Here is a 15,179-nt window from a genome sequence, read left to right on the forward strand (position 1 = left end):
TCTTTTCCTTTGCAGGGTGATACTGGAGAACCAGGACTGCCAGGAACAAAGGGAACAAGGGTGAGTTCTACCTTTTTTGCAATTCTGCTCTCTATGTGTTTATCTCTTTAACTTTCCATGACTGCCTTCAAGATAGGGTTAGTCTTTTCTCTGGGTTAATGACATCCTCTTGAGCTGCACGATAATTTCAAGATTCTTGCATTTGCCTTTGAAGTTCTTTCTGTACTGGGCATTCAGTAGCTTTGCCCATTTGCATTTTCACCATGTACTTACCACTGCATTAACAGCACTTTCAATATGTCTTGGATATCTTTCTGACATACCAAGAAGCTTTTTTACAGCTTGAATATGAACCAACCTTATTATCTCATACAAAATTCTTGTTTATGTTTGCTATCTAAACTCCTTCGCACACTCCAGCGGAGAAGCTTACACACCCATGAACATATAACATGTTAAAAATATTCATAAGGTGCAGAGCCTGGTTAAAGCCCGGGACAAAGGACTCTTGACTTTGCTAGAAGAGGCTCCGAATATACCTGTCACCTTCCTGTTGTCATTTCTGTTTAATGTGGCACTTACATAACACTTATTTTATCGCATTATATTAACCAGGGCCACGTCTTTTGAGGTTTTGTGAGGTGCCAGCCTCATTCTGAGCATTTTCACATTTCATAATGTGATGGTGAAAGAGGATTCAAATGATCTAACCAGTAATGATGCAAACATTTTCAGCTATATCACCTTGTCCACAGATTTTCAAAATGCTGTCTCAGTTTTGTTCTGCATTTGCCTGCAGTTGCTGCAGCACATAGATTTTATTGAATCAACTGCTGTTTCTGAACTATTTCAGAGGGTTTTTTCTGCTAGATCAAGAAGCCCTTATTTCGGTCCATGATGTTCGTGATAACCTGGGGTATCCTGGGTGTTAATGTAAATTTGGCATCTCCTGACAAAGGTGTTTGTGTGCTACAGTGCAAGTAGACTGTATTTTAGCAATTACGAAGTTCTGGAAGATGCCAATATTCTATCTGAGCACGGTATTCCCATACATCTTTTCAGCTGCGTAATACATGTATTAGAAAATACTGCATGATTAAATAAACTGGTAAGATGAAAATGATGTGCCAAGTCAGACTCATGATTCATTACACTGAAAAGCTGTTCAAGGAGAGAGCTATCTCAACCCAGTAGGCTCTTTGAGAATAAGGATGAATTGCTACACTGATGTGGAGTATGAAGATAGAGAAGCATTTTACAGTGTGTTAACAACCTCTTCTGCTATGAAGAGGTGCTTACAGTAAATTTCATTTTGGAAATGGTGGTTGTAAGAAGACAGCTCCTCTGCATTCCTTTTTATCTGTACATAAGGCCCTGGTCCAGTTCCTGTTGAAGGAAATCCATACTGCTGCTTAAAAAGTTAAAGAAATATAAGGAGTTGTTTTCAGTTATTGATTACTTAGGTGCCATGTTTAAGAGGTTTTGAAGATTAGAGCTGTATTGTCAAGGAAATTTAAAAGAAACTATTACTGTATTTTGACTGTTACCACTGGAGATGAGACTTGGGCTGCAGCTTGTCATTGCTGTTTTATGGGTTTGCCATTTCAGTTTATGTTTTTGTCAATTGCAGGGTCCCCCAGGAGTATCAGGCTTCCCAGGAAACCCAGGCCTTCCTGTATGTATGAAGTATTTTTACAAAGAACTTCAAAGTTCTAATTGTGGCATCTGAGCTGGATTATTGTTAATATTGCTAATTTCTTTACTTCCTTTTCATGTAGGGCATTCCTGGACAAGATGGCCCTCCTGGTCCACCTGGCATTCCAGGATGTAATGGCACGAAGGTAACATTTACATATGTCTGTAACAGCATCTCTGTTTTGAAATAAAAACATCCCTCAAGCATATGTTCCCTGAACAAAACCAATTTCTCTGTTCCCCTTAGGGTGAAAGAGGTCCTGTAGGCCCCCCAGGTTTACCAGGGCTGACTGGGAGCATAGTAAGTAGATTCTTCCATGCCTGATTCACTTGTTTCAACTCTTATTCTTGAAATGCAAATATAGCTGTACGAAAAGCTATAGAGTATAAGATGTAAAACGTACAATACAGAGGAACAATAATATCAAATATGTCTTTTTCCACAGGGACCTCCAGGCCCTCCTGGAATGAAGGTACATTTTACTCTGTGTTGATATCCTGCTTTTAACAATAAGAATTACCGTGAACTCTACACCCTTGAAGACTAGGAGTCCTTACTTAAGGACTGAAAAATTATACCACCATGTTTCATTTTGTGCTCTGTTCTGCAGCCCCACTAAACAAAGACAGTGGGGAGACCTCCAGTTAATAACAATTGAACATATGTGTTGTTCCATGCAGATCTGCAATGTGTGTTACATCGATTACAACAGGAAAAAGTAGTACATATCATTAGTTATGTGGAAATGGTATGTGTAAACTAACTAACTAGATATCTGAATGCATTTTGTGAGCAGGAGAATGAAATACTGAATGTCAACAGAGAGCTTCTTTAAAATAAACAGACACAATTTGGAAGAGTGAGCTAAATGTGAATCTAAATGTAATCTCGGATTTGTAATGACGTGGCTACCTGAAGTTGTAAAATGCTCTTTTCTGTTTATCTCACATGGGAAGAACCTACTTTAGTTTATAAGCACAGAAGTACTCAAATGTTTCTTTCCTAAGCATGTATGCATAGGTGTGCAACTCCTGAAAAAAAATCACTTACAGTGTTGAAACTTTGTACAAAAATGCAGGAGGGGATCTTTTGCTGTAAAAAGAAGAAACATAAAGAAATGGATAACGGTCAGAATAGTTTTCTAAACTAAGACAAAGGGGATTCCTTTTTGGAAGAAAGAAGATGCCATAAATGGCTTTTATGTCAAAATATGATATAAGACTAAAGATCTTAGCCAAGAAAGGGGATTGTGAGGTTACTGCTTCTCTCAGCATCCAGGTCAGATATTCCAGTTGTGTGGTGACACTGTAGTAGTGGTAGATTTGGTGGGGAAATCTTTACTATTACCCATTACAGTATACGAAATTAAGGTATGAAGGTAGATTTGGTACTGGAATCTCTTCAGGTGGCTTTAAAGGACATTTGGCAATTGAAGTCTTAACTTTAAATATCTCTTGCTATGTTTCAGCTGAATTAAAAGAAGGTGACTTTTTTAAGTCAGCTTTCCAAATGATTCCAAACTTTGCATAGCTCCAACTTTCCTCTTATCTCAGTATTGGTGTCTTTGAATGTATTTCAATGGATGTTCAAGTATTACTGTTTTTCCTTTCTTATTGTAGGGAGATCCAGGTGAAGTGATTGGTCTTTTACCTCCTAGTCTGCTAAAAGGTGATAAAGGCTTTCCTGGCCAACCTGGACTACCTGTAAGTCTAAATGATGTTTGAATAGCAGTGAGCTTCAATTAAAATTCTATCAGTATTATGACATTTCCAAATAAATATCACTTTTTAATTATGCCATTTTAATTTTTCATAGGGTCCTCCTGGAAATCCAGGGTTTCAGGGACCAATGGGGCCACAAGGGCCACCAGGAGAGCCAGTAAGTTTCCTTTCATGGTGATTTGCACTTTACTGATAGAGTTTTATTATAGGGAAGTTCTACAAAGTGTGTATAGCCAGTGTTTGTTGGGATTTGGGAAAGAGAACCTGTGGTTCCAGCCTTCATGTTTAACCTCCTGGACTCTACCATGAATAAATAGGTAACATAGGTTTTCAACAACAGTTGCTTCTACAGTGATCTCTTCTCAAGAAGAGGCTTGGAGGGTGTTTTTGTGCGGAAGGGGTTGTAACAGTTATTCATTCCTCTTTTCCCCTCTTCCACCACTTAATTTATAGAAAATGAGCCACACTACTAGACAGATCTAAATCAAAATGTTTGCCAAGGTTGTACTTACGGACATCCACAGTAAGTAGTACTGTGGAAAGCAGGATATCAACTGTCTGTTATTATGGAAATTGCCAAATGCTGAAGGCACTTCAGCTATTTGACATTTTGACAGGTCTAACAGATATAATATCTCATGTTTATGTACTGGATGCAGGTAACATTAGCAGCAATCAGTAATTTCTATCTGGTGAAAATCAGCCCAGTGTTTCTGGCTGTTAAAGTGTGGTGTGTGAAATTTCTTACCCTTCTGAAGAAACTGAAAGTGATGTAAAGGAAAATGGTAGTTCAGTTTAATCATAATTCATACTTGCTGATGTGACAAAGAAGTTTAATGAAAGAAAGGTGAGGACTAATATTTAGCCTGCAGAGCTGGGGAAAAAAAAAATCAGCAATAAGCTTATTTTACAGTGCAGTACCATAGACTTTTTTTTTTTTTTATTGTCTCTTGTCTAGGTGCTGAGTAGACATTGCTAACTGCAAAATAAGGTCTAATGAGGTATCTTAGACAGATTCTGTTGGATTTTATTATTTAATTGTGAGTTATGTACAGTAGCAGAAAAAGATTTTACATCTTGGTCTAAGGGAAAGATTTGCATTCTTGCTGTCTTTATAGAATAAAGCATTATTCCACCTATATTCCATTATATATATGCTAAAATGTACTGTCTTGTAGGGTCCCCCAGGGCCACCAGGACTCCCAGGCGAGAAGGTAAGACTTTTTATTATAAAGATGAAGTCTATTAATTTGTTATTTGGCATACCAGATCCCCCAAAATCTGGAAACTAATGGTCATAAAGGACTGGGTTTTTTACACTTTGGGATCTATTTTATGTCTTAATGGACATCTGTTATCTCACTTGGTCAAATCAGTAGTAATTGCAACATTCTATGATTATTTGACCTCATCTAAAAATGTCAAAATTTTCACTAAAATGTTGAAGGAAAAAAAAAAGCATACTGACAATAAAATTATTTGATAAATTTCTATCCATATTTTCACAAATTGCTGTTATACAGGACTTAAAAACACAGCAGGAGGTTTAGGAAATAAATATTTGTTTCACATGTGCATTTACAAGACATATTCCGTCTGTTATATCCTCTCTTTGCTTTGCGGTGTACAGAATACCTTCATATGTGTGTATGTATGCATGTATGTACTGCTGATAAAATCTGGCTAAGTATGTGTAATTTGCATTTTCAGGGCTATATGGGCTTGGGCTTTCAGGGTCCCAAAGGTGAAAAGGTAAGTCTCTTGAAAACTTCTAGAGATCAACTGTCAGACATATCCTATTACTTTGTTTAAAATAAGCAAACTGTTGGAATCAGTCCATGGAGAACATTGTAATTTTTGGAATGCTTGAGTAAATCTGTAACGTACACCTAAATGAACAAAAGTCATGAACAATGAACGGTTATAGACTTTGTCCCTTATGATGTTGTGAATGCTCCATCCCTGCCGGTGTTCAAGGCCAGGTTGGACAAAGCCTTGGGTGGCATGGTTTAGTGTGGGGTGTCCCTGCCCATGGCAGGGGGGTTGGAACTAGATGATCTTAAGGTCCTTTCCAACCCTAACTATTCTATGATTCTATGATTCTATGTTATACCTGACATTGATTTAGCTCATTGTCCCTATCTTCTTCCTAAAGGAGGCACTAAAAAAATTTGTCCTATTACAATAATTAATTGGATGTGTTCCTCATATTTGGTATTAATCATTCTTCACCCTACCAGGAGATTCAGAGATTTTTCTTCAGGGTAGTCTCTGTCTGTTAGCCATTATATAGCTGTCTCCTCTAACTGTGATGTAACCCTTTCTCTGACTGATTTTGCTGAAATAAGAATTAAAAAAAACCCCATTTAGCTATATTTTTAAAAGTAAGTGGTAATTCTCTTTAATGTTATTGGCCTTAGTAATGTTCATTTTCAGTGTCAGTACTGTTTTCAATGGACTATCCTGGATTTGGTGTTGACAGGGAGAACAAGGGGTAAGGGGGCCCCCAGGCCCACCAGGACCAGCACCACATATGAAAGAAAAAGGGAGTGAAATCATAAGAGGAGAAAAGGTGAGACCTTAAATGATTAATCTTACTGTTTTTTCATTAAAATGTGATCAATAGGAATTAGCAAACTTAAAGTAAGATAGGAAAAAGTATAGTAAGTCACCTACAGCAAATTTTCAAATGCTTCTTCCTGTTTTACTTCATGAATGAATTTTGATTGTCTTTCTAGCAATTTCTCTAAAAAATGTATGACAAATGCATAAATAACTGTATGAATAAGTCACGCATAGAGCAGAGGACTTTCTGAGGAAGGAGGGTTGATAAGTGTAGTCCTGTAAACACCAAATATTCTGTAAATTTGAATTAAGTAGCTTGTACTGGACTTTTCATGGGCAGAATCACATTCATGGAATCTGAGTTTTCATTAATTTTTCAGTTATTGAATTAGGCAGTCTAAGCAATATATACTAGTACAATGAACTAGCTTAATGGATTCACGTTTTGTGTTTCTCTAACTTGCACGTCACACTATTAGGCATAATACTTGAAGCAGCAAACAGGGTTAAATGTGCTTTTGCTGACTTGAAGAGTTAAATGATTTGCAACCTAAATAAATAATGGTTAAGATGTTGCTTACTAATCTACTTTTTTTTCCTTTTTTATAATTTCATTAGGGTGATCCAGGTGAAAAGGGTGAACAGGGAGTTCCAGTGAGTATTGTGTAGATTTAATTTGGTTTTATTACTATAAAAATTGTGGAGAATCTGATAATGGCCCTGAATATCTTTATAGCTGTCAGATAAAAGCAAATTTACTTTAGAATTTGGTAGTATTTTTAATCTGGTGTGTATTTATTTTGCAGGGATTGCCAGGTTCAGGTTTCAAAGGTGAAAAGGGTGAACCTGGGAAGCCTGGTCCACGTGTAAGTATGCTCAACTTTATCAATACTATAAGTACAGTCATTGTATTGTTTCCATAAGCTAACTAAACTTCATAACCATTAGCAAACCAGCAAATTTGGTGTATTTCAAACAGGCAAGTTTTGCTGTTGGACAGGTGTACAAGTCAAGGTAGTGGTAACATACAGTAATATATGTAACACGCTTTCAGATAAACAAAGCCACCTAACAGTAGCTTGCAGTGCTGAAGGCAAAGGCAAGACTCCCGTTGATCTCGACTGAAACAAGATTAAATCATTCTGGAACAGAAGGAAAAACAAAGGAAAACATATCACTTCGTTGGGATGACTTTAGCTAAATGGAACTTGTTGAATTTATTGCAGGTCTCTTACATGCAATCTACAAAATAAGCCTGCTTAGCCTAAAGGTACCATTTCTTATAAAGAAGACAAATGGAGCAAAAGCTTTAGATGACTGAAGTATGTTTGCTTGCTGGTTTCTAGCCTGACTATAGATGCTTGAGGCCATAAGGTCTGTTACGTTTGCCTGGTCTGATCTATAGCATAGTCTTATCCATACAACTTCTACATAAGTCTTCTACATGAGTCATGCTGTATCTTTCATAGCTGAGCTGGTAGCAAAACCACACATTTTCTACATACAAGCGTATTTAAGGTGTTATATCTCAAATTGTGGGTCCTCATAAACTGTTAGAAAAGGACCAGCACATGTATAGGCGTTGAATTGTACTTTAATCGGAAAAAGACAATCTTGCTCTCTACCATACTTCAAGGTCAAATGTTCCATCATCCTTTCAGTAAAGGTATGTGATGGGATTGTCTTTGCTGTGTATGAATTTTTACTCTTACAGTAAATCAGGGCTTGAAAGTGGGAAAAATGGAGAAATGTTGGCCTAGAAATTGTAGAGAAAAACTGTTGTTTAAATTGTTTAAAAATACAGCCTTCACTTTCTGCAGAGTTCCCTGAACAAAGTTCCTAAGATATTTTGTATATAATTGTTGCTGTTCAGGGAAATCATAGCTACTTCTGAAATTAAGATAAGGCTTGAAAGATGAACAGATGAACAGACCTGATATTCTAGTTTCATGGAATGAAACTGTATGATTAATTCCAATCACAGTGTACATTTGAAGATTCTTGTGACTTTACAGATCATATTTTTAATTAATTGTTTAAAATCACTTATAAACTTCTTTATAAGATACCATAGCTGCACACTTTGGTGGCCTGTTCACATTTGTTTTGTCATTTTTATCCTTCAATTTCATTGTTCTAGACAGCGTTTTTTGACCTAAACTGATAGGATTATTTTTCAGACTGAGTTGCATGCACTATTGCTTTGTTCATTAAGTATATACATTTTCTCGTTTTATGGGACATGCTCATACTGTTTATGATACACATACAGTCTAAGGACTGTAACACCAACTAAAAGCCAACTTTCAGCGGATTAGGCTACAAGCCTAGGTGCCAGTCCCTTCACGATCCATAGGAAGAGGAAGGGGATGCTGAAAAGTAGGTTAGTCCATCTAGGTCATTTATCACTGATCTGGTTTCCTCTATAGGCTAACACAGTGGTCTAATAGTGAATCATTTGGAGGAAAAAGTCTGGGATTCCAGGTTATCTTATGTCTTGTGATTTGAAATTATAGCTTTCAATTTACCACTAGGTTACCCGCTATCTGATATGGGGCTGCTCTCCAAGCCTTCTGCTGAAACTGAGCCACCAAATGTCTATGAATAAAGGTTTTGTGAGGTTGGAGAGTGTATACATAGAAACGGATTACTATGAAGGGAAATGTTTCTGGGTCTGGTTCCAGTTTCCTGTGCTGTTGATATATTTTTTCTTGAAGCCTCCTTGACTGGGAAATCCATATGTTATTCCTGGATCTGAGAACAGATTTGCGGGATTTTATTTAATTCTGCAGCTTGTAGGATGTTGAGTAACATAGACACTAGGCAGGCACAATTTGCCTGCTTTGTACCATTTGCAGTTAGCTGCATTAGCACACTTTAGTTCATGCATTATAATAGTGGTTGTTTTGTTCTAGTGCTTCACCCGCTGTATTTAGAAATCACATGTGTGTGGCTGTCTGTTTAAGTAGAGTGGAACTTGGTGTTTTACAGGGAAAGCCAGGAAAAGATGGTGAGCCAGGACCTAAAGGAGAAGTCGTATGTATTTTACTGAATTTCCTGTACTGTTTCTTGTAGTTTATGTATTATAAATGGTAGAAATTTTCTAGCCTTCTGAGTTGTTTACTTAAAGTTGTTGCTTTTGGTGAATTAGTGACTGGTTTGAAAATTTGCAACTTCGATGCTGCCAGGGCTAAGATACAACTATACTTGTCTTTTCTGGTTTTGCTGTCTTCTGCACACAGGGTTTGCCTGGTGGGTTTGGGATTCCAGGACGACCCGGGGAACCTGGTGCCAAGGTGTGTAGTAGTGGCCTTCACTTCCCATCACATAGAAAGAGAAGTTAAGAGCTTGTATGGTGTATTCATAGATGTGAATTAAAGCAATAAATGCATATTAAGCAATATTAAATGAATGTAACCAAGTTGAAAGTAAAGTCATCACTCAGAGTCTGAGAAAAGTCAAAATTAAGGTAGTGTAGGTATCCCTGGTTGAGATCTCTTACACAAATTGATGAATGAAGGCTTTATTTTCACAAATTCTTTGCCCAGCCAGCGTATGTACAAATGTACTTTCCTAAAAAATCCAGTTTCTCTTTACACAGTGTAAAGCAGTACAGGCCTGCACACTAATTTCTTACTGCTTATTATAATGGTCCAGCTACTTACCATTTGGAAGTTGCATGATTCTGTATCGAAGTGTTCATTTGCTAAGGAAATCCTATTTTGTGGGGAAGAAAATCTGATCTGTATCTAAAATGTGCCTTATATTTTGATTTAGGGTGACAAAGGTGAACGAGGTTTTCCAGGACCTCCAGGAAGAGTAAGTAAAATAAATTATTGTTTTATTTTAAACTTCAGTGAAAACATAAGTTCTGTGAAAGCCAAAAAGCTCAAACAATGAGGAAATAGAGACACTGCGCGTTCTGATCTCATTCTAATCAATCATGTCCTAATTTTCTCTTAATGAAAACAGAACTTGGATACAGTTCTTTTAAGTATGTTTGAAATTTGGAAAAGTAGCTGTGAAAAAATATGACTTTCAATTATTTTGTACTGTGAAAATAATAGACATTGATAATCAATGGAAGTATCCAAAAGAGAATTCAAGAGGAAGTCTGTCAGCTTGTAGTCTGTAATTTTTTTAACATTTCAAATAAAAAATGGGATTAGTCAGCAACAAATAGATTATTGATGGTGCTGCTTCCCCAACAGGGGGAAAATTCCCAATATCTGCTGATTTTATTTTAAAACTTGTGCATACTTCCTGAATATTTTATTCTAAATATTAGCATCCTATATGTCAAGCTCAGATCAATGTTAGCAGAAATTACCAGAACAGAGTATTTTAAAATTAAAGGTAATACAAAACTAATGGGTCAGCGCTTAGACCATGCTGAGGTTTCTTGGCATCATTCTTGTTCAGAAAGGTGCTATAAAACTCTCCACTTAATCCTACTACTGATGTGAAGGACTTTTGGTAGAACAGGATATATTTTTTATGGTAATTCCTCAGCAGGTACAACCCACTCACAGCAGTTTTTACACGTCACTGAAATTGCAAGTATGCCAAATCTGCTCAAAATTGTTAGTACAGACCAAAATGGCTTCTGTACCATCAAGTCAAGAAGGGAGAGATACAAATGAGGGCACAGTTGTATGCTTCTAGTGTCCTAGCCTTTGTCCTGTGATTCAGATTATAGATACTGGACCAGTAGATATGTTTGGTGAAAAAGGAGAGCCCGGACTTTCAGGTTTGCCTGGACTGAAAGGTCAAAAAGGTGAAAAAGGTACGTATTTTGTCTTGTCTTTTTGATTGAGTTATGATTTTAGTTTTATTACTTACTTTAATTAAATTAAATTTGCGCAATCTATGAGCTCAGGAGCTCTATATGACAGTGAAATGTTCCAGTTATTTATTTAATTTCTTTCAGGTTATTACATTTGATGGTAATTTGTAGCACTCTTTTCCTCATCATAAGTAAAACTCCCTTTCAGTTACAGATTGGAAAAGGATAAACTAGGATCTGGTTTTTATGGCAGTTAAATAATACAGTGAGATTATTTAAGATGGAAATCAGTACTAGCAAAAAAGAGGATAATAATACAGAGAATCTTGAGGCTTCTTTAAAAAAGTAGCTAAATTTTAATCTTAAAATTTGGCTTCCATAATTTATAAAATACTCCAGTAAACAGAAATTATCAATCATCCCCTTTCCCATTTTCCCCATTATAGACCTTACACTGTTGAAAAAAGACCAGTGGAGAAGATGGGTCACAGCAGGGCTTTTTGCCTAAATGTATTGTTTGCAGATTTCTGTAGATTATTTAACTTAACCTTTGATTCAGGACATACTAGCTTCTAATGTGTACTTGAATAACGTGCTAAAACTTCACTGACCTTGTGTTTCTGACTTCGTTGCCTAATTGAAAACCTCTCTCTTTCTAAAGGTTTCCCTGGTATACAAGGAATCCCAGGACCTCCAGGTATGAGTTTATGGCCACTGATCACACTTTTCCTGTGTTGTTATTGGGTGAAGAGTCTCAAGAGATGTTCTCTGTAGCTACTGCCAGTTACTTGCCTGACTTACAGAATACCCAGGCAGGGGCCTCTCCAGATGTCTAATCATCCCCCTAGACCTTTCCTGTAGATCGTTCTTATGTCTCTGATGTTATCCAGCTTTTCCCTTTGTGTAGAGCTCTGATAACTTCCTGCTTAAATTGAAGAAGTACTGTGCACAGGTCATCAGAGATAGCCTGGAGAGTATGGCTCCACTGGGCAAGACTCATTAAATGTGAATATGTGAGTGGGTATATGCATATGTACCCATGTATGTTTACTCATATATAATTCTTATGCTCTCATTTAAGCTTTATATGTGGTTGTATTAATATAATAAAGCAAGGTTCGCTGGGAGAAATAATGGCATTTATTTCATCAAAGCCATTCCTGAAAGCTTCCTACTTTTTCGTCACTTGCTGTAATAAGAGTTATTTCTTTTGCCTGCAAATGCTGCCAGTTTCATAGGCAACAATGCTTTACCTACGTGTCTTCTTCACATTAAGACAATGCTGCTATTATGTATATATCTAGATGTACCTGTGTTTGAACTGAACTACAATATTTGCTTTTTTGAAATTAAGCAAAACCTCTGTGGAAACCTGACTGTAATGCATCCTACAGAGATACTGCTATTACCTCCTTTGCTTGCATTTTTTGTCTTGACAGTGAGCTAACTATGAAATTAATGTGAGCCAGGAACAGATAGTTTCTAGGAAATTTTTCACAGTTTGAGGAGGAGATACTATATACTGTAGGCTGCAATAGTCTCTAAAGAATTCTGTATGACAAGGAAAGAAGAATGGCAGCTCTTAGTTTGTCATTACCCTGCAGAAATTGAGATTTGTGTGACTTTCTCGTCTTTCTGCTGTGTTGGAGAAGGCTGAAAATGGTTTAGTGATCATGTCTAATGATCAGTTATGAACTGAATTAACTCGTTAAAGTATGAAGACCTGTGTGACAAACAGCTAAAAGGAGATCTTAAGTAGGCTTTTTCCCTAGCTATTTAACTGCTTTTTATTGGCTGTTGTTTGCTTATTATTCCTACAAACAGTTTTAGTTTTAGCATTACTGAAATTTGCTAGCATTGTTGAATATTTATTTGCAGAAGTTCCTAGACTTGCTATCCCTTTCTAGGTCTGTTTAAGATTTGGTTTATTATGAGATAACAAGTGTGTAATAAGTGTAATAAGTTAACTAAGTGTAGTAGTTAAATCAACTCCTGTGTTGCCACTATTACTACCCAGCGAAAGTTGTTTCAACTAAATCTCAGAAAGGCAATTAGTACAGAATAAGTGTGTTTGTCTAGAGACCTAACTGAAGTGAATTATTCTGAGCTGTAGTGAGCATATAATCTCAATTTTGTATAAATCACCTATAGTAAAATACAGTCCCTTTTTTATTATGCACTAACATTTCTTCATTTCTCTCTGAACCCTAATGTAGGCCAATGTGTTGTTAATGTTATTGTGTCTCTTCACTTTTCGCTTCTTTCATGTATGTCCAAAGGTCGACCACTGCCAGACAGGGTAGGATCACCTGGTGTCCCTGGAGAGAGAGGTGAAAAAGGTGAAAAGGGCTCTCCAGGATTCGCTTTGCCTGGACCCCCAGGAAGAGATGGTTTCCCAGGTCCCCCGGGGTTGCCTGGCCCACCAGGTCCTCCAGGCAAAACAGGTAGGTAAAGCATTCAGTTGCTTTTCACAATGAAGATTCAATAACGCACACTGCATGCACATAAAAAACAAAAAGGCAACAATATTACAAAAACTATAATCAGAATGCATCTACATCATGGAATAAATCTATCCGAGTTGTTAATGGACCAAGAAAAAGCTGTTCCATGGTGCAGCAAGCTTCTTGTTTCCTTACTAGGGCAAGGATTCTTTGCTAAACTATTTTTTTTTTAAATTTCTTTGAAAGTTCATTGTGGACTGTTACAATATAACCAAATAATTGACCTTAATATATACTGGTTTCCTCTGTGTCCTAATGTGCCAACCTAGAGATATTTATAGATCTTCAATTTAAAAAATAGCAGATACTAATATTGTTCTTAGCATGAAAGGTAGCCGTTCAATATCACAATTTACAAGTCTGCAGTTCCAATCTGTGTAACAAATTGAACACGTGTAAAAACTGCAGCCTGAGATACCAGCCTGCCAGAAACTTTTATTGTAAAAATTATCTTACAGGAGAGTAGAGTCCACACATGGTTTATAGAGGTAAATGAAAAGCTAGTAATGATATGATAAATATGTAATAATTAGTAATAATAATGACATTATGCATCTATGTGTAACTACATCTGATGGAGAAATAGAAAAGAGAAAAAAGATTCTGAAAGATGAAATTGTTTTGGTTTTGCTCTGCAACAAAGTAATGAAAAAAGTACACACAAAAGTGGTCCGTACTTAATAGCGCCTTACAACTCATGTTTTAACTCTCTTATTGGAGGAAAACTTCTGCTATAAGTGATACTGATATTGTGAGTTATATTGTCATATCAGAAAGAATGATATACCTATTACAAAAGTTTAGGTAGTCTAAAGCTGTAGAAAGGAACATTAATCTCTGTTGAATTCCTAAACAAAAAATATTTTGTTCAAAAACAATTGAAGACGCCCCGTTGTTGCTGCATTTGTCAATGAATCCATTTGCCAATGAATCCATCACCTAGAAAATGGAATTAAATCTTAACTTGGCATAAAAATAAGAGCAATTCCTGGTTTTCATACAACATGCTTCTTTTACTGCTTAATTCAGCTCCTTCCCCAGACACTTGACCTTTCTTCAAGTACATAATGGGAAACAATTTGTTTTCATTTAACTGTTGTCAAACTTTACGGTAACATTTTCAGTACTGGCTTTGGCCAAAACGATGTCATATTGTATTGGGTCAGAACCTGTGCCATATCATCAAAGAGAAGCAGCACAATTTGTATTCTCATATCAAGTCTGCTAAATATTCTTATTTGTTACCTATTTCAGTTCCTAATATTACGAAGTTTCTTGTTTTCAGGAAGCTTGATCAATGTGAAGAAGTTAAATAAATGTTAGCAAGCTGCTCTTGACCTAGAAAGTTTCCTAAAATATTGGGGAAAAAAAAAGTCACAGTACAAAAACCTCTACTTAATGAATTTCTTCAGAAGTCAGTATTCTCCATTCTCTTCAGGGTCAAACCAGCAATTTTCACAAACAGCACTCTTCTTATCCAAAACTTTAAAGTAGAGTTTATGTGAAAGTTGTTTGTAACCTTATTATGGTAGAGCCTGTCTTTTCTTTGTAATCCTTGGGGTTTCTAAGCAATGTATGTGGAATCAGAATACAGAATCCCAGTTAAATTTGTCAAAGTAAATAAAATAGAAAAGTGAAATGCTATCTTAACTTACCACTCTTCAGCTGGGCTATTCATAAATGCAGCCCTATAATGGAAACTAGAACTTGTCAAACAATATTCTTCATTTTATTTCCATCGCAGATGGAATTGATCAATGCCAGCAGGGGGAACCTGGTGCACCAGGTAGTCCTGGACTTCCAGGAAGAGATGGATTTCCAGGAGAGATGGGAGAGAAAGGTAATACTATTTTAAAGTGATTGCTTACTAATGCTCTCTACTCTGGAGCTTGGGTACGTGGGTACAT

At 36.6% G+C, this 15,179-nt stretch overlaps 1 protein-coding gene across 1 annotated transcript in view; it reads left to right on the top strand.

Moving 5' to 3' along the window:
- The window catches only part of COL4A1 (collagen type IV alpha 1 chain), a gene marked incomplete at its 3' end in the record, with an annotated part of 122,662 nt that overhangs the window by 71,796 nt on the left and 35,687 nt on the right, over window positions 1-15,179 (top strand). Inside the window, exons 4-22 of the mRNA XM_080612875.1 lie at window positions 16-60; window positions 1,631-1,675; window positions 1,779-1,841; window positions 1,943-1,996; window positions 2,142-2,168; window positions 3,316-3,399; window positions 3,512-3,574; window positions 4,596-4,631; window positions 5,128-5,169; window positions 5,900-5,989; window positions 6,601-6,636; window positions 6,789-6,848; window positions 8,974-9,018; window positions 9,225-9,278; window positions 9,760-9,801; window positions 10,675-10,768; window positions 11,430-11,465; window positions 13,048-13,212; window positions 15,017-15,112. Coding sequence (XP_080469001.1) covers window positions 16-60; window positions 1,631-1,675; window positions 1,779-1,841; window positions 1,943-1,996; window positions 2,142-2,168; window positions 3,316-3,399; window positions 3,512-3,574; window positions 4,596-4,631; window positions 5,128-5,169; window positions 5,900-5,989; window positions 6,601-6,636; window positions 6,789-6,848; window positions 8,974-9,018; window positions 9,225-9,278; window positions 9,760-9,801; window positions 10,675-10,768; window positions 11,430-11,465; window positions 13,048-13,212; window positions 15,017-15,112 — 1,177 coding nt within the window. The remainder of the gene's footprint in view (window positions 1-15; window positions 61-1,630; window positions 1,676-1,778; window positions 1,842-1,942; window positions 1,997-2,141; window positions 2,169-3,315; window positions 3,400-3,511; window positions 3,575-4,595; window positions 4,632-5,127; window positions 5,170-5,899; window positions 5,990-6,600; window positions 6,637-6,788; window positions 6,849-8,973; window positions 9,019-9,224; window positions 9,279-9,759; window positions 9,802-10,674; window positions 10,769-11,429; window positions 11,466-13,047; window positions 13,213-15,016; window positions 15,113-15,179) is intronic.

This window comes from Psittacula echo (genome assembly GCF_963264785.1).
Source record: "Psittacula echo genome assembly, chromosome: 3".
NCBI classification, from domain to species: Eukaryota; Metazoa; Chordata; class Aves; order Psittaciformes; family Psittacidae; genus Psittacula; species Psittacula echo.